The 24,604-nt window shown below is 35.2% G+C and overlaps 1 protein-coding gene across 1 annotated transcript; it reads left to right on the forward strand.

Annotated features, from left to right (window-relative positions):
* The first annotated feature begins 7,414 nt into the window (after positions 1–7,414).
* Positions 7,415–8,065, forward strand: LOC115507559 (rRNA-processing protein FCF1 homolog). The gene has a single exon (XM_032592208.1). It carries the CDS (start codon positions 7,463–7,465, stop codon positions 8,063–8,065), a length of 603 nt encoding a protein of 200 aa, XP_032448099.1. The 5' UTR covers positions 7,415–7,462.
* Positions 8,066–24,604: the final 16,539 nt, after the last annotated feature.

Genomic DNA, 24,604 nt, shown 5'->3' on the forward strand with positions numbered 1-24,604 from the left:
CCCTTTATTTATTGAGCTAGATTCGTTTTGCATCTGTACTTTCTTTCAAACATTCGCCTTTCATCTTTATTTAAATAATCAAAGACTTTTGCTAATATATCCAACTTATCTAGGACTTAATCTCATGTCTCTGCTTTCAACTTATATTTTAGTCTTTTCTTGTAATTATGACTTTGGATGATTTTTTGTCCAATCATCTCATACTTCATAAACCTTTGAACAGAGGTAATACCGTAAGTTAGTTTACCTCGGAAAACTTACTTTTATTTGAAGGTTCAATTTTGAGAGAATTTGGATTTATGATATTATGTATTATAATAATAAACTAAATATCATGAATTACAGTTTTTTAATCAGTAATTTTTTAAGTGGGGTCAGCATGTAACTTCTCATAATACGTGGAAGGAAATTAAATCTGAAATATTTCAGAAGTGTATTTGAAAGTTACTTTGACGATTGTAAGATTGCCACAAAAAAGAAACAATCGCTGCATCTCCTTGAAGCATAAAATGCATTATTATGCATTATTCTTTCTTAGGTGATTTTTCAAATATATATATATATATATATATATATATATATATATATATATATCAGAAACTTACAAAGAAGGGAACCTGAGTGGCTCAGTCGGTTGAGCGTCTGACTTCGACTCAGGTCATGATCTCACAGTTCATGAGTTTGAGCCCCGCGTCGGGCTCTGTGCTGACAGCTCGGAGCCTGGAGCCTGCTTCGAATTCTGTGTCTCCCTCTCCTTCTCTGCTCCTCCTCCACTCATGCTCATTCCTCTGATGAGGAAATAGAAAGCCATATGTTGGAGAAGACAGAAATTCAGAGTTGAAAGCAATACTTGCAATGTTGTATGTGACCCTTTGCAGGTGGCTAAGAGGCCAACAATGGCTGAGGTAGTCTGAAAGGTTAAGTGATCAAAAGATGAATTTAATTTCAGATCCTGCCAAGATGGACAACAGTTTTGTAACCTGTCCTTCATTTAGGTTAGTTCCTGGGATCCTGTAAACTAGGACTAACCATGAACCAGAAAGAAACCTGCCCTTGCATGGACCAAAGCAGTTTTCGGTCGTCTAGTCCCTAGAAAACCTCAAACTCTACAAATGGATTATGGTGATCTTAGATTACTAATGCCTCCAAACACTTGGCAGTAGAGGGGAAAAAGTTCCCTGGAAGCTGTAGGCACAAATACATAAAATCATCATATCCATGTCCAGAACACAATAAAATGTCTAAATAGGTATCCAAACAAATCATCTGTACACAATAAAAAATAACCCAGTACATGGGGAGACATGATGATTGACAGTCCCACAATAAGAATAGATACCATATATAACCGACACACAGAGACTATAAATCAGCTATGCCATCCATGATCCTGGAGGTAAGTGCTGAACTTAAACTATTCAGCAAGAAACAGCAAAGTGTAAAAAGTAGCAAGACAATTTCAAAAAGAACCAATCAGAAATTCTAGAACTAAAAGATACAATGACCAAAATTAAAAAGGTAAAGGGTAGATTTTACGGCATATTTAATTCAGCTGAAAAACAAAACAAAACAAAACTATCGTGATTTGTAAGATGGGTCAGAAGAAACTACACAGAATGAATCAGGAAGAGAAAAAGTAAGTGAAATACAGAAGAAAGGCTAAGAGACAGAGAATACAATGAAAGATTTTAAATTCATTTAAAGGGAGTTCAGAAAAAGAGAAAAAGAAAATGTAACTAAAACAGGGCTATAAATTTTCTAAAACTAATAGAACATATCAACCCACACATTCAAGAATCCCAATGAAACCCACAAAAGATAAAAGATATTCAAGAATATGTACAATATATCTGTGGAAAATCAAAGCAAAAAATAATAACATCTTTATAAAATTCACGGGAGTATCACATTTAAAGGATCAACAGTTTAAAGGGTAGCTGTCTTTGTGACAACAGTGAATTCCAGAAGCCAATAGAATTATAGCTTCAAAGTATTAAAATAAAATGACTACCAACATAGTATTAAATGTTCTATAAAAATACCTTTCAAAAATGAACAGGAAATAAAGACATAGACTGACAAAGAGAAATCACGATAATCCTTCAGCAACCATATCACAATAAAGAAAAAAATACAAAGTGTTTCTAAGCTGAAAAAAAGAATCCTAAATGTAAGGTCTTGAGATGCAGGAAGGAAGCAAAACTGTAAATATGATTAAATCTGAATCAACATAGAGTACATGAAATAAAAATAACAATAGCTTCCAGAGCTAAAAATTAAAGAATGAAACCCCACAGAAATAATATATACATAAATCAAAAACAGAATTAATTGTAGTTAAAGTAGACTACATTTCCCACATTTACTAAGAAGAGGGTAAAAACCAACAAGTATTAGTCTTTGGTAATTCAGTGGTGCATGTTGTAATTTCTAGAGACAGAGGAATTGAAGAAATAAAGAATATTAAACTATAAATATCATAGAAAGGGAAAAAGAAATAACAAAATGTTCAACTCAAAAAAAATGTAAAGAATGAGAAAAAGAGATTCATCAAACATCTGGGACAATATGAATGCAAATAATAAGCCAGTATTTGTAAACCTAAATATACTAGTTTATTAAAGAAATGTAATGAAAGTGCTAATTAAAGGAAAATAGATTCGGACCTGATTTAAACAATCAACCGTATGCTATTTACAAGGGAGTTATCTGAAACAAAAGGATACAATAATGTTGAAAAAGCTTAGAAAAAGTTTTACCATGTGAATGCCAATGAAAATAAGTCAAACATAGCTATATTAATATTAGATAAAATATATTTTAAAAGCAAAAAAGCAATTTTAGATATAAAGATTATTTCTGAATGATCAAAAGTTCGATTTCCTGGGAAGATGCAAGTATTTTAATCATTATACCTCAAATAATATGTATTCTGCGTACACAGGCAAAAATTGACAAAAATATAAGAAGGCATAGAAAAATCTATAAAAATAGTGAAAGATTTTAGTATACTTCTCTGAACTGATAGATCAAGCAGGTAAAACATTTATAAAATACTGAATATTTTAAGATTTTTAAATTTGATGTTTAGGGTATACAGAGAACATTTTACCCAGTGAATTCAACACACACATTTTTTCAGGCACACAAGGAACATTTAAAATCACTAACCATATATACCAGGCCACAAAATAACTTTAAAAATTTTTCAGAGAATTAACGAAAATCATAGTCACTAATCATAATGTAATTAGGTGAAAATATCAATAATAAATACATCAAAATCTCCCTTAACTTTAGAAATAGATAAATACAGCGCACCTAGATGGCTCAGTCAGCTAAGCATCTGACTTCAGCTCAGGTCATGAGCTCACAGTTCCTGAGTTTGAGCCTTGCATCAGGCTCTCTGCTGTCAGTGCAGTCTGCTTCAGAAATTGTCCCCCCTCTTTCTGCCCCTCCCCCTCTAACACCACCCCCCCCCCGCCCCGCGCGTGCTTTCTCTTTCTCAAAAATAAATACAACCATTTTAAAAAAAGAAATTGAAAAATACATTTTTAAATAAACCACGGAGAAAAGGAAAAAAAAACAAAACAGAGATTAGAATGTATTTTGAAGTGAATGAAAATAAAAATACAGCATAACATTTTGAAAATACTCAACATATATTTATAGGGAATGTTACAGTTTAAAAGCCATATTTTAGAGAAGAGGAGAGGGTAAAAATTGATAAGTTAACAAAAGATAGCATCCATCAAGAAAATAGCAAGAGAAAAGCAAAATAAACCCAAAGAATAAAAAACAAAATAAACAAGAAGAGAAAAATCAATGAAATGGAGTTCAAATACATAATATAGTATCAACAAACTAAAAGTTAATACCCTAAAAAGACTAATTCAGTGGATAAATTCTTGGCAAGAGGGATCAAGAAAAATAAAGTGAAAGCATAAGAAAGCCACTGTGAGAATGAAAAAGGAATATCACTACAGCTCCAACACACATCCAAAATACTGTACTACAGAAAACTTATTAAACTAGATGGATTCCCAGAAAAGTGCATCTTCCTAAAATTTACATAAAAATAAATAGAAAATCTGAATAGTCATGAAATTAAACAGATTCAATAATTTAATTTCCCTCAAAGCAAATTCCAGGACCAAATGGCTTCATTAAGGAAGAAAAAACCCAATATTACATAAAAACACTTCCAAAGAATAGAAAAACAGGGGACATCTCAATTCATTTTATGAGAGTAGCCTAACTGTAACACCAAAACTTGACAAGGACATTATGAAAAATAATATTATAGGTAATTAGCTTTCATAAGCACAGATGCAACAATCTTAAATCATCAGAAAGTTAAATACAGTGATAAATAAAAAGGTAAATTAAATAATAAATAATAAATAAATCTAGGTAAAAAAAGGTAACACATCATGATCAGTTGAGGTTTATTCCAGGAAAGTAAGATTTCTTTCACATTAAAAATATCAAATATTTTACTCAAAAAATGACAGGACCAAAAGGAGAAAATCACATATATCAATGAAGAAAATGTATTTGACAAAAGTTAATAGTCATTATTGATAAAAACCATTAATCTAGAAAAGGAAATTTCCTGAATTGAATAAAAAGGATCTAAATTCCTACAGCAAACATTCTAGTTATAGTGAAATATTGAAAGTTTTCCCTTGAGATCAGAAACAAGACAAAATAGGCCTATTAATAACACTGTCATCACTTACATTTAACCTTTTGAAGGCCACCCTAGCTACTGTAAGGAAGCAAGAACACATACATAAATACATACATTAATGTGTAAGGATCTAAAAAAAACAATTAAATGGTTATTAATTGTCATTAATAACCATATAGGGTTCTACAATTTTAAAAGTTATCTATAGACAAAATATTTAAAATTAATAAGTAAAAACATCAAGGTTGTGGGATACAAATTGATACAAACAAATTGGCTGTATCTTTATATTATGGTTTATAAACAAAAATGAGATTAATAAAAACATTTAAAAAGTTACCTAAAAACATAAAATACCCAGAAGTAAGTTTAATAAATATGTACAATATGTCCTTACAAAATATAGCTGAGAGAAATTAAAGAAGAGCTAAATACAAAAAAAAGATGAACTAAATAATTATTCATTGATTGGAGAACTGAATGATTTAAAGATGTCAAGTCTCCTCCAACTAAATATGAGATTAAACGCACTCCCAATCAAAATTTCTGCAGTTTTTTTAAAAATGGAAATTGACAAACTGACTCTAAATGTGTATAGAAACCTGAAGGGCCAAGTACAGCCAAGGCAATCTTGAACAAGAGCAAAACTCGGTAACTTATACCACCAGCTACCAAAAATGATTACAAAACCACAGTAACGCAGACAATATGGTATTTGCAAAAGAATAGTAAAATAGGCCAACAGAAAAGACTGAAAAGTTCTAAGATGACCCACATATATATGACCACTTGATTTATGACAACTGAATGCAGTAGAGAAAGAAGTGTCTGTTTGTAAAAGGTCCTGGATGAAATGAACATTTATGAGAAAAAACATAACTCATCATTTCTAACACATATAATAGAAAAATCAGTTCTACATGCATTGCATACCTAACTGTGAAAGTTAAAACAATGTAGTGTTTAGAAGAAAATGTGGTAGAACATTTTTATAACCATGGAATAGGCAATGATTTCTCAAACAGGACCCCAAAAAAATAATAATCAAAAATGAGAAAACTGACAAAATAGACTGACATACTTTTGGTATTGAAATACACTATTAGGAGAATGAAAAAGCAAGCCAAGAAGCAGGAAAAGATAAATTCAGCACAGACTTCCAACAAAGTTCTTATGTCTAAAAAACATACAGAACTTCTATAGAACATTAAAAAAAGGGAGACAACCCAGTAGAAAAATAGACAAAAGACCCTAAATAAGCACTTTCACAAGAGGATATTTAAATGGTCAATAATCATATGAAAAGCAGTGATTTTATTGCTTCAATTTATATAAAGTTCAAAAACTGGCAAACTTATCTTTTGGAACTTTTAAAATTTACGAGAGTGGTTATGTTTTAGAAAGAATAGCAATTGGAAGGAGGTACTTTGGGGGCTTCGGAGTTTTAAAACCAGATGGCATGTCTGCAACGTTTTTTTTCACAGTACTGTCTCTGCTGTAGTTCTTTTTCTTGATCTGGATGACGGATACATGGATGTGTTCACTTTGTGAAAATACACAGAGCTGTAACTATGATTAGTTCATTTTTTTTGTTTTTATGTACATTATACTTCAAAAATAAGTTTATAAACACACACGCTGATGAACTGAAGCAACAACAACAAAAACTTCACTGTGTGAATAAAAACAATTCCAGGCAAAATCCAAACTATAGACCAACTGTTTATGATTTTGCCTAGTAAATATATCGGACGTTAAGAGTTAAAAAAACTGTGGAAGAATATTAAGGTCATTTGGGAGAAAGAACGACCTTTATAATATGACTCCAAATTCAGAAAACATAAATAAATGATAAATATGACAGATTTAACTACAAAAAAATAAAATTTTGTATGTAAAATAAATGAACAAAGTAAGAATGTAGACTGGGAAAGTGCAACAAATACTAAAAATAACATTTAAAACACTGTAAATAAACTTTAAAAAATATATCTAATAGACTCTTTCTTATAGTTAATGCTTTATTTTTCTTTACTTTTTAAGTTTATTTATTTATTTTGAGAGAGAGAGAGAGAGCAAGGAGAGAAAGGGCAGAGAGAGAGAGAGAGAGAGAGAGAGAGAGAGAGAGAGAATCCCCAAGCAGGCTCCTTGCTGTCAGTGCAGAGCCCAACACTGGGCTCAAACTCACAAACCATGAGATCATGACCTGAGCTGAAATCAAGAGCTGAACACTCAACTGACTGAGCCACCCAGGCATCCCTTATAGTTAATACTTTAATACTGTTTTCTATTCAACATGTTCTACTTATGAGAATATAATTACTTTCTTTCTTTCTCCAAATTTTTATTTAAATTCTAGTTAGTTAACATACAGTGTAATATTAGTTTCAGGTGTAGAATTTAGTGATTCATCACTTACATGTAACACCCAGTGCTCATCCCAACAAGGGCCCTCCTTAATCCCCATCACCTATTTAACCCATCTGCCTGCTCACTTCCCCTGCAGCAACCCTCAATTTGTTCTCTACAGTTAAGAATCTATTTCCTGGTTTGCCTCTCTCTTTTTTACTCCCCATGATTATCTGTCTTGTTTCTTAAATTCTACATATGAGTGAAATTATATGGTATTCAAAGGGATACATGCACCCCAATGTTTATAGCAGCATTATCAACAATAGCCAAATTATGGAAAGAGCCCAAATGTCCATCAACAGATGAATGGATAAAGACGATGTGGGATTCCAGAAGAAACAAGAGTGCGGCGTGAACATGGGGAAGCAAAAGAAAGCAAGAAAGTATGCAACCATGAAGCGAATGCTTAGTCTCCAAGATCAGAGGCTGAAAAAGAAGGATAGATTGAAACCTAAAAAGAAAGAAAAGAAAGATCCAAGTGCACGCAAGGGAAGAGAAGTCCCCCAACATCCTTCTTGCTTATTCTTCCAATATAACACACAGCTGGGCCCACCTTACCACATCCTGGTTGATACCAACTTTATCAACTTTTCCATTAAAGCCAAACTTCACTTAGTACAATCAATGATGGGCTGTCTGTATTCCAAGTGTATCCCTTGTATAACTGACTGTGTAATGGCTGAAATTGAGAAATTGGGGCAAAAGTATCGAGTGGCTCTAAGGATCACCAAGGATCCAAGATTTGAACGATTACCATGCACATACAAAGGAACCTATGCAGATGACTGCCTAGTAAAGAGAGTAACTCAGCATAAGTGTTACATTGTGGCCACAGTTGACCGGGACCTTAAACGAAGGATCAGAATCGAGAAGATCCCTGGAGTTCCCATCATATACATTTCTAACTATAGGTACAACATTGAGCAGATGCCAGATGATTATGGAACCCCTCGGTTCTAATTCTAACACTCTAAAGATAGAGTTCCTCTGCCTTCCTTTACCAACTTTTTCTGTTGCCAGTTCATGTAGCAATATGCTATAACATTAATTATTCTCCTTCTTACCCATTTGCTCTGTTATAAGCTGAGTATGGTTAAATACACTCACTTTTGATGTTGTTTTGAAATTGATATTTTGTATCATTTGAATTTTGTTGCATCTTTTTATAAACCAGATGATTGCACACATAAAAAAATAAAGATGATGTGGCACATATACACAATGGAATATTACTCAGCCATCAAAAAGAATGAAATCTTGCCATGTGCAACGATGTGGATGAAGCTAGAGAGTATTATGCTAAGTGAAATAAGTCAGTCAGAGATAAGCTATCTCTTGAGAGGAAATTATGGGTGATTTTTATTTCTTCCTGGGACAGCTCCTTACTTTTAAAAATAAGTGTGCCTTGTGTTAATGTCTGAATAGCATACAATGAATATTTTAAAAATATGTTCATATATATATATATATATATAAATTAATCTAGAAATCAAGAAATCAAGAAATCTCTACTCCCCCTCAAAAGTATTCTTATTTCTGAACACCAGCTGATTTTTATTTCACAAAATATCATTTCTGTTCACCAATTATCATACCCCATTACTTCACACTATCATGCTCATTCTGGATAAGCATATGTCTCGATACTCTTATTATTGCCTTCTCAAGTACTTTGTGAATCCTTGAAATCTTAAATATATACATTACTAACATCTTACTAAAAATACTACTTTTTGAATGTTTATTTTTGAGGGAGAGAGAGAGAATGAATGGGGGAGGACAGAGAGAGAGGGAGACACAGAATCTGAAGCAGGCTCCAGGCTCTGAGCTGTCAGCACAGATCCCGATATGGGGCTCAAACCCATGAACCGTGAGATCATGACCTGAGCTGAAGTCGGATACTTAACTGATTGAGCCACCAAGGTGCCCCTAAAAATATTACTTCTTATAGTCAACAAATGAGCAGCAGACTGTCTTGTAAAAAAAAGTCTTTTAAAGTGATAAAAAGCAGTTACTTTAATCACATGCCATAGTAAAAATCAATAAAAAGATGTGCACGCCTGGCAAACTGCCTTTTAAAAAAAAAATCTTTTAAGTTTCTTTGTTTATTTATTTTTGAGAGAGTAAATGAGGGAGGGTCAGAGAGAGAGAGAGAGAGAGAGAGAGAGAGAGAGAGAATCCCAAGCAGGCTCCACAATGTCAGTACACAGCCTGGCGTGGGGCTCGAACTCACTAACTGTGATATCATGACCTGAGCCAAAATCAAGTATCGGATGCTTAACTGACTGAGCCACCTAGGTGCCCCTGAAAACTGCCTTTTTGATCAATTTTATGTAACATGTGAAACAAATTCAACTAAAAAAGTCTAATCTTTCTTAAATGTTAATATCATAGAGGGATAATAATCTTATATCTTAGAGTCTCTTATAGTCTTGTGAGTTTTGCTTCATTGTGACTGTCATCAACTGAAATATTGACACCTCTATGATTGCAGTATTTAATTGTCCCATCATTCAAATATTAAGCCATGAACTCTTACTATTTGTTTCTATACCAAGTTAAAGACTTTGTTTCCTCAAATATTTTTCAAGTTATTTTCATAATACTTTCTTATTATGATTGTTATATTCCATGAACCAATACGAGCTATGTACCCATAGCAAAGCCTTCTTCCAATGTCTCTTGAGACATAATCACCTACATACAAACCGTGTTTACCATTTGTAAACAAGGAAATCATTACCAATATGAAATACTTTAATGTGGAGTTCTAAATCTCTGAAATTAAAGATTAGCATCTTTCTTTGGGAATTGATATGGGGGGGATTACATAGATCATGAGTTTAAACCAGACATTCATGTATCAAATGAACTATGAAAACCACAAAGGGTAAGCATTTTAGAAATAGATGTTATGTCTGCAACATTTTTCTTACAGAACTGTATCTGCTGTGGTTTCTTTCTCAGTTATTAATGTCACCATGATACTCAGTTGACATTTTTAAGTTATTAATAACAGAGCCACATGCCAATGGACATCTTTTTGTCAGGGTATCGACCAAAACTAAGAATGTGAATAATTGGATTCTAACCTGGCTTTTTTTCTTCTCCATTTTGTTCTACCCTCTTTTCTAAGATCTTAGATTAAGTACTCTAACTTGCTGAATTAAAGCTAGGTCATTCAGTGTTGTCTTTCAGTTGACTATAGCTCCCAATATGTAAACAACTCAAAAAGGAAAATTAGTGTGAGAGTAAAATATTGGAGTTTCATAAGCTAATAAACATCCAAGTATGCATTCTATGTAATGGATGAGGGTTATTCCCTAGTGCATTCCAGAAGTGCTAAATGAACTTAAAGACTCGACGGTCTGCTGGTGGTATTTATAATTCTTTTTGTTCTAACAATGTTCTATTCGACAAATATTTATTACCTGCTTAATATGTGCAAGACACAGCTATAGATATTGTAGAGAATATAAAGGTGAGTAAGGTATAATTCTTACAGTCTAAGAATGCGAGTGGATATGCCAATTTGGTTCTTACATGAAATACCTCTTCTAATTATTTTTCTTTCAAATCAATGGTGTAGTACCTTCAACATATTTATATTTTTGGAACTTGAGATAGAAATGAGAACCAGCTCCCCTAACACATTCCTGTCATCCAACTAATATATTATTTAAATAATACCTTTAATTAGCAAATGAATATTATGTCCATATTACATCAAATATTTTGTCATTTCCAAAATTTTAATTCTTAATCAGTGAGTTGTTAACTTGTTTCCAAACTACAAGCTGTTAAGAAATGTAAGTACTTAGAGGATAAAAGGACAGATTAACTATTAATGTAATGTGCTTGCAATAGTTGACACCCTACTTAGCATGACCATTATGTACTACAGCCTACAAAATTATTCTTCATGCTCCCACAGCAGAGCTAGAGTGCCATATGGCTATGCTTGTTTTTCATCAAATAATTTTTACATAAACAGCTGGTGAACTGTTTTTATTGTAACAGTGCACATATTTTTTGAGACAGTTGGGAAGGATTGATGCAACTCTCGACACTGCCTGCTTTTATGTCCACATTAAGGAGAAATTCAAATTCATATTTTTAAAAATGCGGACTTTTGTATTCTTGTCACCATGGTCAGTTCACAAGAAAGAATTTTTTAATGTAGTGCAGGAATTATTGGCATGTTTATAAACTTGCAGCAAGAAACAGAAATTAATCATAAGGGATCTCAACTTAGATGGCATATTCAGTATTTTTATTTTTACACCCTCATGAATTTTTAGAGGCAGAGCTGATATGTTTTGGACTATTTTATAGGCAGTTTTAATATGACTATATTTGGTTTTGAAACATAGCGTCAACACATTCTGATAAGTGATATAATAACCAGAAGATTTTTAGCAGTTTTGTATGTATCTGTGATTTGAGTTGATTTAAAGACTATCTAATCCAGAAGCAACCCCCATCCTCCTTGACAAGAAACTTCATTTATTAAAACACTAGTGGTTTCAAAAATGCAAGTAGAAACATTTTCTTTTGAATTCTAAGGTAATGATGACCATTCTGCAGGGTTTTGTAAGGAGATTATCCCGGTGCTTAGAATGTTAAATGTTAAATCTTTAAATATAATTTTATATTTAATACTTCAAAAATGTCCCTATAACCAGAAGTTACTCCCATTAGAACACTGGTAAGGATTCGTGTATTATTATATCTCACTGATTCCTTATTCACAGGATATTAGAGACTATAAAATATGTTTCATTAGAGAAGGAAATGAATGCTTATTACTGTGCCATTGAAAAGCTTAGGACGTTGGGGTCAAAACAGTAACATACTAATGGTAAGTGTGTGTAAAATATAAGAGGAAGGAAGATTTTTCCCAACCCTCCAGGTTTATTATGTTCATTTATGTATCTTTTCTATCTTTGATTAATTCCATTTGGGGGCACATAGATGTTTTCACAGACTTTTATTTTGATAAACAAAATGGAAAAACAGAAGATCTTTTTTCATTTTGCTTAAGCCTTAACTTTCCATCGGAGAAACTCACCTGGAATAAGCTTTACAATAGTAAGTGTATTTTGTGAGTAAATCGTCACTTAAACATATAATACATGAAACCAATTTGTTTATGTGGACTTTAATTTATGTCCTGCTGTTTATTTTTCTCCCAATAAAATATGCACCAGATGGATGTTGAGAAAATGGATTGAGACAATACATTTTTGTAAGGGTGTTTCTCTTCTGCAAGTAAATCCATTCATATTACTTCACCAAAGGTTTAGGTCTAAGAAGGAGTAAATCAACCGTACAAATGACTTTAACTACTAATTAGAATATGTAATGGCTAGGGGACAATTCTCTATGGATCACTTGCATTTCTGTTTACCATGTGTGGCACTGGTTGCCCTTTGTTCCAGACGATCTTGTCAAGAAAGTCTTGTTGCAAACGGCCTCGGAAGATATCTATCTATAGATACAGATATAGATATAGATATAAATATAGATACACATATAGATGCACATAACATATAGATATACATATATACACATACACATATATAGATGTATATATATATATACATATAGAAACAGACATATAGATATAGATATAGATATAGATATAGATATAGATAAAGATATAGATATAGATACAGATACAGATACAGATACAGATATAGATATAGATATAGATATAGATATAGATAGATATACAACATGTCCAGAGCAAGGGGGAGGGCATGCTCACTGCCCACTATACAAGATTCAGGTTACCTAAGCACAGAGCTCCTCTTCTGCACTGCAACTCACAGCAAGTTTTGGTATCACCTGGTCCTCTTTATACCAGTCTGTGATTACTGGGGTTTGCGATGCAAACTGCAAATGCAGGTACTATGGCAACTACTACTGCTATGAGAATAAAGTTCTTTGTCTCTCACCCAAGAGCCTCATGTTTTTTTGCCAGTATCCATGAAAGTGCGACAGGCTAACTTGTTAGCTTCCAAGAAGGATAAAAACCTTAGCCTCTTCACAGTTCTTGACAGCTACCACATATCTCCATTTCTCCTATTTGCAAAACAAAAAGCAAATAAAATCAGTCTATAAAATAGCATTTAAAAGGTATAAAAATGGATAGCATTTAAAGTTTTCATTTTGCCCCGATTTTGTTCTGTGATAAATTTTAATATGTATCACCAATTTGAACTTATTCAGATCATTTAAATAGCTTCACATATATCATTAAAAAGTGAGATATGTAATATGACAAGGAGTGGAAGTACATCAAGGAATATACTTTTGATATTAGTTATTTATCAAAGTGAATCTACAGCCACTTTAACTTATCTACTTGGAGCACTGCATTCATTTTTTAACAGAATATCAAACTCCCTGAGTTTAAGTAATGATGATAAAAATAAAGTACATATTGTCACATACACATTATTTTTACTTGTTTATGTTCATATTTTTTTACTTTAAATTTTGTCAGAGCTGTAAGAATAATATATACATGTATATGTTATATACTTATATAATATATATATCAATATAAATTTAGATGTATTTATATTTCAATATTATTTATATATTTATGTTAGATATAAATATATATATATTTTACACACGGATATATTTCACTCACATATGGAGGAACACGTGAATATTTAAGCCACATCACTATAATCTCCTTTGTTAAATACTTAACTGAATGTCTTCTGTATTTAAGCAGCATGAACAATAAAAAAGGTAAGAAACAAATTCATTCTACACATAATTTGCATATTTATCTTATATAATTATTTAAAATAGTTGCATACAACGTTTGTATGGGAGTGTATACAAGAATATAGGGGAAACAGAAGTATTTACTGAAAATTTTCATGGCTTTCTGTCATAGGCTCATGTCTGATCTCCTTCCTCATGTCTTCTTTTTTTATTTGTTTTCATGGAAGTGTAATTACCAAACAATATTATATACTAACAGATGTATAATATAATGATTCAACAATTCTATCTTGCCATTTGCAAATCATGTCTTTTTTATTTTATTTTTTTAATGTGTATTTATTTATTTTGAGAAAGAAAGTGCATGAGAGCAGGGGAGAGGCAGAGAGAGAGGTAGAGAGAGAATCACAAACAGGCTCCACACTGTCAGTGCAGACCCCGACATGGGGCTTGAAATCTTGAACCTTGATATCATGACCTGACCTGAAATCAAGAGTCGGTTGCTTAACTGACTGAGCCATCCAGGCGCCCCTTTTTTTCTTTTTAATTTTAACTATTGCACAAACACTTCAAAGAAGTACTCCCGTGGTGGAGGGAAGACATGCAATTTTACATCCAGGTGCGATGCTGCAGATAGCATCAATCAGTTCTGCAGACACGTGGCAGCACTATTACCAACTCCATGTCACAGTTAGCTATACTAATAGTGTGCTTGCTAGAGCAGGGAACATATTCTCCCTAGATTTCATCAGCATGATTAATTTGTTGGCCCCAGTGTTGACCAGAATACTGGTGCTGGTGGGGCTACAGCTCTGAACAACGTTCACCAAGTTATTTCTCTCACCAAGAACAAGGACTAGCCTGAGGAATAGGTACAGCTTTAGTCAATCATTTTTAATACAGCTGCAAATGTCATTATGGAAAACTTGGAGACTAGAATTAAAATACATTTTTGAGGGGCGCCTGGGTGGCGCAGTCGGTTAAGCGTCCGACTTCAGCCAGGTCACGATCTCGCGGTCCGTGAGTTCGAGCCCCGCGTCAGGCTCTGGGCTGATGGCTCAGAGCCTGGAGCCTGTTTCCGATTGTGTGTCTCCCTCTCTCTCTGCCTTTCCCCCGTTCATGCTCTGTCTCTCTCTGTCCCAAAAATAAATAAACGTTGAAAAAAAAAATTAAAAAAAAAATGTTAAAAAAAAAATACATTTTTGAATTTTTAAGAAACTTTTCTAGCTCAGTAGACTATGAATGCTGTTAAATGTCCTTCAGATATAGTACCAGCATGACTCCATGCTTAGGATTAGGCCCTACAAACCCAGATAGAAGTAGACATGAAAAAGAGACTTCTGGACATTTGCCACATTACTATTAGTTTGAAGACGCTTGAAGTCTATGCTTCCTCTTTCATTATTCCTGTTTTTAGACCTAGAAACTCCGAAGAGTCAATGTTACCATTTGCCCCAAATTGCTAAGCAGTATGCTCAAAAATACAGATAAGTAAAAAATTAAAACAAAAATGTTGATGGCTGTTATATCTAAGCTAGATGACAATGGAAGTATTTATTTGTCGTTTAAAACTAATTCTATATTGGGGCATCTGGGTGGCTAAGTCAGTTAAGTGTCCGACTTCAGCTCAGGTCATGATCTCGTAGTTTGTGAGTTCTTTTTTAATTCAAGTTAGTTAACATATTGTGTAGTCTTGGCTTCAGGACTAGAACCCAGTGATTCATCTCTTACATATGACACCCAGTGCTCATCCCAAAAAGTGCCCTTCTTAAACCCCATCATACATTTAATCCCTGCCCCCACCCATCTCCCCTCCAGCAACCCTCAGTTTGTTCTCTACATTTAAGAGTTTCTTATGGTTTGCCTCCCTCTCTTTTTTCTCTTATTTTTTCCTTTCCTTATGTACACTGGAATATTACTCAGCAATGAAAAAGAACAAAATCTTGCCATTTGCAACAACATGGATGGAACTAGAGGGTATTAGGCTAAATGAAATAAGTCAGAGAAAGACATATCATATGATTTCACTCAAATGTGGAATTTGAGTAACAGAACAGATGAACATAGAGGAAGGGAATGAATGACATTTTTTTTATCAGTATATTTTCATTTTTATTTCCTAGAATTTTATACAAATGGAATCATACAGTATGTGCTCTTTAGCCTGGCTTCTTTCATTCAGGGTAATTACTTAGAGATTCATGCATATTATAGCATGTATCAATAGTTAATTCCTTTTACTGCTGAATGATATTATATCATGTATATACTACAGTTTGTTTATCTGTTCACCTGATGGTGGATGTTTTGAGGTGTTTCCACTTTTTTGCTATTACAAATCAAGATGCTATGAACTTTTGCATAACACATCTTTGCATGGGTATAAGCTTTCATTTCTCTCAGATTAATACCTGGTAGTATAATAGTTAGGTCATATTGCAGGTGTATGGTTCACTTTTTAAAAAACTGCTAAACTGTTTTCAAAAGTGGATGTACCAATTTACATGCCCACCAACAATATATAAGAGTTCCTTCACACCCTTTGCAGTACTCAGTATGATCTTTTTACTGTGTATATTCTAGTATGTGTGGAGTGGTATCTCATTGGGATTTTAATTTTTATTTCCCTAATGATTAATGATGTTGAGCATCTTTTCATGTGCTTCTTTGTCACTCATAAATGTCTTTTGATGAAATGTCTGTTCAAAACTTTTGACCTTTTATATTGGGTTGTTTTCTTATTATTGATGTGTTGTTGTTTTTTGTTTTGTTTTGTTTTGTTTTGTTTTGTTTTGTTTTTTTAGAGAGAGAGAGAGAGAGAGAGCACGAGCAGAGAGGGGCAGAGGAAGAGGGAGAGAGAATCTTAAGCAGGCTCCACACTCAGTGCAGAGCCCAATGCAGGGCTCGATCCCAGAACCCTTGGATCATGACCTGAACCTAAATCGAGAGTCAGACATTCAACCGAATGAGCCACCCAGGGATCCCTTACTACTGAGTTTTGAGAGTTCTTTATACATGTGGCATACAAGTCTTTTATCAAATATATGTCTTGCAAATATTTTATTCCACCCTATGGCACTCTGTGGATTGTCTTTTCATTGTCTTAGCACTGTCTTTTGAATAACATATGTTCTTAATCTTAGTGAAATCCACTTTACCAATTTGTGTTCTTTTTTGAATTGTCTTTTTGGAGATGTTGCTAAGAAATCTTTGCCTAGCATGAGAACCCAAAGGTTTTCTCCTGTTGCCCTCTAGCAGTTGTATAGTTCTGCATTTTACATTTAAATCTGTGATGGTTTTTCTGTTAATTTTTTTATATAGTGAAAGGAATGGATCAAAGTTGGTGTATGTGTGTGTGCATGTGTATGTATGTGCGTGTTTCCAATTGTTTCAGTACCATTTTTTTTAAAAAGACCATCTTTTTTTCACTGAAATGCATATGGACCACTGTTGACAATCCATTGCCTTTATATGTTAGGGTCTATTGCTGGTCTTCCTATTCTGCTCCATTGATCTATTTGTCTATATTTTTAAAAAATCACACTGTCTTGATTATTGTAGTTTACACTAAGTCTTGAAATAAGGTAGTGTTAGTCCTCCATATTTCCTTTTCTTTTTCAAAATCATTTTGGGTATTACTGTCCATTGTGTTTCCATATAAATTTTAAAATGTATAAATTTCTTTTTAAGATGTCCTGTTGGGATTTTGATGGAAATTTTATTAAACCCCAAGATCATTTTAGGGAGAACTGACAACTAAAGCATCTTACTTTCCAATCTCTGACTCTTACTTCATTTGTTTCCTTTTACGGGCTGGCAGGTACCTGTATTACAATGTGGAATAAATAGAGTGATAGCAGCTATTCTTATCTAATTCCCAATTTCCATTCTTTCTCCACTAAATATGGTGCTTGATATAGGGTTTGTTTGTTTTGTGGCTAGCCATTATCTACTTTGATAACATCTCTTGTTTTATCATGGATTAATACTGATTTTTATAGAGCAGATATATACCATCTTGGATATTTTTCACATTTAATTTGTCAATGTGGTATATCTGTCCTGTACTTAATTTTTTTCTCATATTCATTCTTTACTCTTTCCTTCCTCTGCTTTCTAGTGTTCAGGAGATAACTCCTGCAGGCTCCAATTCCTAGGTTCTCCAATATTTGGCTGCTCTCATAGTTCAGGCAATAAGGACACCAGCAGATTATCACCCAGGAGGGCAGGAACAGCCATGGTTTTTCTCCTTCTGCCTCTGCATCGGGTGGCTTCTCCTTCAATGGCTATTTCTTCCCCATGGCTCTAGCTCCCATCATATTGGTTAACTGTGGTTTTAGATTCTGTTGACTCCAATTACCAATCTCTAGTAACATTATCTCTTTCTTCTCTTTGTCCCTCTACACTAGAGATGAGAGTGACTTCCTCAAGTTGCTAAGTATTGGTTTGCCTGACTCTACTTGGTTTGGTTCTCCATCATGTCAATAACCAGTAATTTCCATTAAATTCTGTCTGAGTTATAGAATTAGAGTAATTTCTGTTTTCCTGAATAATCTCTGACAGTTGCACTTAGCTAATTATATTGTTTTGATTTTCTAGCTGTGGATCCCTCTTTTCATTCCTAGAAAAAACTCAACTCAGTCACAAGCAATTAAATGCATTCAAGTCCCTTATGTCACATATAACCAAAACAAACAAACAAAAAACAAAAACAAAAACACCCCTGGGACTCTGATACTTCCTCTAAATAATTCTGTTTCTCTCCTCTTCTTCACATCCTTATCAAAAATAATTTTCTGCACTTACTAGTATTTTTTTGTGTGTGTGTATTCAAAAAATTCTAAGATAAGGAATATAGAAGCTATTCATTCAGCTTGTAAAAAATTCCAGCACTACACATAAAACTCTATAGAATTACTTGTGGGAAACAGCCCAAGGGTACTCACAAGGATATTTATAGTCTTAAGTAGATTTATTAAGAAAATAGTGCAGCCACTATGGAAAACAGTATGGAGGTTACTGGAAAAATTCAAAATAGAACTACCATATGGTCCAGCAATTCCACTTCGGGGTATTTATTGGAAGAAAATGAAAACAATAACTCAAACAAATATATGCCCTATGTTCACTGCAACATCATTTACAATAGCCAACATATGGAAACAACCTAAGTGTCCTTCCGTGGATGAAGGGACAAAGATGTGATACACACACACACATATCTCACACACAAATATGCATATACACATTCATAGTAGAATATTATTCAGCCAAAAAAAATGAATAAAATCTTATTATTTGCAACAACATAGATGGACCTTGAGGACATTACACTAAGTGAAATAAGTCAGAGAAAGACAAATACTGTATGCTCTCATTTATATGTGGAATCTAAAAAAAAAAAAAAAAAGAGCTCATAGATACAGAGAACTGACTAGTGGTTGCCAGAAGCAAGGGTGGAGGGTGAGTGAAATGGGTGAAGGTGGTCAAAAGGTACAAATCTCTAGTTATAAAATAAGTAAGTCTTGAGGATGTAACATATAGCATGGTGACTATAGTTAATAATACTGTACTGTGTATTTGAAAGTTGCTAAGAGGATAGATTTTTTTTTATTTTTTTAAAACTTTATTTATTTATTTTGAGAGAGAGGAGGGGCAGAGAGAGAGGAGAGAGAGAATCCCAAGCAGGCACCACACCATCAGTGCTGAGCCTGATGTAGGGCTCGATCTCACCAGCATCAGATAATGACCTGAGCCGAAATCAAGAGTCAGACCTTAACCAGCTGAGCCACCCAGGCACCCCCTAAGAGGATAGATCTTAAGAGTTCTCATCACAAGAAAAAAAACTGTAACTATGGGTAGTGATGGATGTTAACTAGACTTACTGTGGTGATCATTTCACAATATATACAACTATGGAACCATTATGTTGCACACCTAAAACTAATATAATGTTGTATGTCAATTATATCTCAGTAAAAAATAAAGTCCATTAAAGAGAAAAAAGAATTACAGAGATCATAAGAACAACAAATTGGAAAAAAAAGAAGAGGCTAATTTGAAAAAGAACTAAAATAATATCTAGAAATAAAAATATAGTTATTGAAATTAAAATCTCAGTAGACAAAAAATGAAAATATTTACAACATGCAAAAATTTCAAAAAACTAGAGAAATACTAAAGAAATACAATGTAGGAAATAATAAAGTGCAGAAAATGATGAATTAGAAGACAATACAGCCAATAAACAAAAGAATGTTCTTTGAAAAGACTGATATAACTGACAGTTTTATAAGTATCATCACTTAACAAAAGAAACAGAAGTAAGTGATATTAGTTAAATAATGTACAAAATATGGGTGCAAAAGGAATTTAAATATTATAAGAGAACATTATAAATATCATTACTAAATGGTGCGCAAGGATAGGTTTTTGCATAAAAATTTATTTCAACTAATAAACTCAGAAAAAATGATAGAAATACAAAATTAACATCGTGTAACCCTTAATTAATTAATGGATAAATATGTTAATCTTAAAATATTGCAAACATCAACACAAAGGGAGACAAACATTAGGTTCCTTGCAATAAAAATTCACAATATCACCATGAATGTCTTTCCAAACAACAAAAAGGAGACAGTAAAAAGTTACACTTAATCTGGTGAATCTTCTAGTGATTTAAAGAAATACAGAAGGAGAAGGACACCAGTGTTGCAATCAGAAAAAATCCATGTCATGTGGAACTGGAAAAAACATGAGGTTATTTTTTTCAACAAAGAATGACATGGAAAACAGGTAATGTATATATGTGGGAGGGTGTAGGATCTATAAATTAATTGGGCATAAAAAGCAAGGACAATGAATAGACTTTATTTGACCCAAATTAAAGAAAAACATTAAAAGGATGTCAGTCAGGTAAATTTGAAAAATAACTGGATATTTGAGTATATTAATTTTTTAAGTATTGAACATTTGTTTCACGAAGGAAACTTGTGTTTTAGAAATAGATACTTAAATATTTAAAGATGAAATGGCATGATATCTAGGATTTGTTTCTCATTACTTCAGTGGCAGAAATGAGGGTAGATATGGGTATAAATGTAAACAGGTAGGTCATGTATTGATGATTGTTGATTCTGACGTCAGGTCTATCGGTTTTACTACGCTATTCTCTTTACTGCGGTGTATGGATGAAAATTTCTACAACAAATAGAATATATATGTAGCCACTAAATTTCAAACTCCAAATGATAATAGAATATTATTCAGAAAAAGTATTAATTACTCAAGAGGTTCAAACAGAATAGAAAACTGTTACTGAGAAATACAAACGTAAACCATCCTCAAAGCTTCAGTCACCTTCAAATGTTTCAGGACAAGGGCAGTCAGAGACCAGTTCTACCAAGTAACAAGCAAATAATTAATTGCCATCTCATGTAAGCACATCCAAAGCATCCCAAAATGGGGAATTTTCCAACTTATTTTCCTAGGCTAGCTCTCCTTGATAAGAAAACCAGCTGAGGACACTTTGAAAACAGAACACTTGAGCCAAGCTCACTCACCTACAAGCAAAGATCCTAAATAAATTCATATAAGTTTCAATATAGCAGTGAATGAGAAGGAAAAACAAAAAAAGAGGCTGACTCCAAGAAATGTAACGATGCTATAACATTAGAAAAAACTGCCTAAAATATTACATTAACAGATAATATTTAAAAGGGCATTTGATCATGTACTGAAGTACAGAAAAAAACTTCTGAAAAAAATTCAACGTGAATGCATGATTTGGCAGACTAACATTAGAAGAGAACTTCCATTTCCTCACATCTATAGGAAACAAACTTAAATGTGAAATGTCTGTAGCATTCCCATAAATGTAAGGAACAGCACATAGCAGTATGCTACCAACTCTAACTGTTCAAAACTGTATCAGAATGCATAACCCGAGAATAAGCACACAGAAATAAACGTTAGGAATAGTAAAAAGGAATAGAAATTATTTGCTTTAAATATGAGCATCATTTACAAAATCCAAAGGAAAAGGCTATGGATTATTTAAGTAAATAAATGACTATAAAAAAAACTGGTGTATAGATAACTACAGTAAATTCAAGAGCCTTGCCATACAATACAATAATTATTAGGACATGTATATATGTATTATAAATGAGAACCAAAAGTAAAATGAATTTCACTACACTGTTCAATATTAGATAAGATAAAAATACCTGGGTCTCACAAAATTATGCAGACTCTGCCTCTTTCCTATAGGAAGTAGATCTTTTCTAACAGCAAGTTCCCAAAAGTCTGTTTGAATAGTGAAGAAAGCCTATCGTCACTATGCATTTTCTCTGACATCTCAGAACGTGTTCTGGCCCCTCCTACCTAGTGCTGCAGTTTCTCAATCTCACACCCTGCCTAGGACACTGATCCGCCATCTGCAAGGGTTTAAGTTGAGAAACTGTCCAGAGTTTGGGGGGGGGGAGAGGGGTGTGGGGTGTGGGGGAGGGGGGGAGGAGGGGCAGAGTGGAGGGGAGGTGGGGGGAAGGGATGTAGGAGGAGGGGCGGGTGGAGGAGGGGTGGGGTGGTGGTGGAGGACGGGTGGTGGTGGATGAGGGGGGAGGGGCAGGATGGGGAAGGCGGAGGAGGAGTGGGGTGGGGTGGGGGAGGAGTGGGGTGGGGTGGGGTGGGGGAGGAGTGGGGTGGGGTGGGGTGGGGGAGGAGTGGGGGGGAGGATGGGGTGGTAGAGAGGGGGGTATTTCCCAGGGAGCCTTTAGTCAATGCACCAGGAGCCAAAATGAGAACCTACTTAGATATGACTTTGAGTACTACTGACACTTTAACAGGGGGGGCACCACAGAGTCACTCTTTATCGCCCGACTTCTGCAGTCCCCCCTTGTGAGGCCCCAGGCAGGAGGAGCCGGATGTGCCCACACTGACTTCCGTTTCTGGGGTCCGTGGGAGGTGCGCCCCTGTTGTGAGAGGGTCGCGGCGGATCGGTGGAGGGGGGAATTCATGTTCATCTCCGGTAAGATAAGAATATTGAGTAAGGTTTGAGGAACCCCCGCCTCCACTCCGTCCCTACAGACATAAGACTCCGCAGTCCTGCCACTGCAGTTAGCCCTAGAAGGTTCCAGGCAGGGATTACCCGATGTACTGCTGGGTGAATTCTCCTTCGGAGAACTCAGATAAATAATAGCACCGAACCAGGGTGTTAGTATCAGAGGAGTAAGCGGAGGACGTAGAGTGAACTCAGTGGAACTTCCCCTCCCCCATAAGAGAGGAGCTCCCTCTGAGCCGTGCCCCTGCTGTCAGCCTTAGGAGACCCCAAGGGGTGAGGATATTTGACTCCAGTGTGTGCCTCAAGCGATCAGAGGACCGAGTCTCAGGCTCTGCCTGGAGTTGATGAACGCCCCTATTTGTATTCTAGGAGAAACCAGAGCTCTAAAGAGCCCCACCCCTGCTGTGTGCCCTTGGAGGCTCCTAGTGTGGCCGCCATAAGGCTCGGGTGCCCCCTTGCTTCATCTTTTGGTTAGTTTCGGGAAGAGGTGTGCATAAGAGCCTTGGTCTAAGGCTATTCGACTCAGGTTAGCAGATGGAGGCCTAGGGGTGGTTTTGAGTGACGTTCATAACCTTGAAAAAGGACTGAGGGGAATTCCTCCCTCAAGACAAAAGGGGCCCCGGGGCGCCTGGGTGGCGCAGTCGGTTAAGCGTCCGACTTCAGCCAGGTCAGGATCTCACGGTCCGTGAGTTCGAGCCCCGCGTCAGGCTCTGGGCTGATGGCTCAGAGCCTGGAGCCTGTTTCCAATTCTGTGTCTCCCTCTCTCTCTGCCCCTCCCCTGTTCATGCTCTGTCTCTCTCTGTCCCAAAAATAAATAAACGTTGAAAAAAAATTAAAAAAAAAAAAGGGGCCCCAAAGAATACTTCCCGTCTATAAGCCCTGGTGGATCCTTAGCAGGGCTGTGAGGCTAAGATGCCTCTCACTTTATCCTCAGTGGTCCCAGGGAGACAAGAGCCCTATTATAAGGAGATAACTTGGTTACTTCTAGGGGTCAAAGAGAACAGAGGGGGATGCACAGAGTCAGGACCTTCCTCTGTGATCAGCTCTGGAAAACCCTGGGGATATCTATCATTTTGGGTCTCCTCCCACTCCTACCCCCACCCCCACTGCATATTCTAGGATATCTGGTGGATGACTGCCTTGGTCTGATTATTATAGCCCTCAAAGTCTGCAGAAGGGAGGGTAACTGGCAGTCAAGGAGAGGAGCCATAATAAGGAACCTGAGCATTGGGCAGACCACTCATCACAGAACAGAGGCTTTTCACAGAGCCCTCCATGTGATATCATCCCTCGAAGGGGTCCCTGGGGAAGATACGTTAGACTGAGTCCTCCCCAAACTCCTCAAATTTTTAAAAAATGTATAATTCTTGCTCTGAGGGGATAGGTCTAAGGTCAGCCAAGAGACAGTCCTAGGCCCTGCAAGAAGCCAAGTTGTGGACTCTAAATGCGAAGTGAGAACCCTAATTATCCTAGGATGAAGAAGGTCCCACATAGCTTTGCCATTTCTGTCGTCTTAGGGCGACCCTGGGCAGATGTGCTCAGATATAGTGCCCCTTCAGTTCCTCCTCCAGGACGTCAGTTGAGGTGAGGGCTTTGGAATGAAAAGGCAGCATCAAATCGGTTAATCAGAGGACCACAGGTCCTATCAGAAGTCAAGGAAATGGAGGGGCGCCTGGGTGGCGCAGTCG

This window comes from Lynx canadensis, chromosome X (assembly GCF_007474595.2).
Source record: "Lynx canadensis isolate LIC74 chromosome X, mLynCan4.pri.v2, whole genome shotgun sequence".
NCBI lineage: Eukaryota > Metazoa > Chordata > Mammalia > Carnivora > Felidae > Lynx > Lynx canadensis.

Excerpts from the sequence above, each read along its gene's own strand:
- LOC115507559 (XM_032592208.1), top strand. The coding sequence starts at position 7,463 with ATGGGGAAGCAAAAGAAAGCAAGAAAGTATGCAACCATGAAGCGAATG.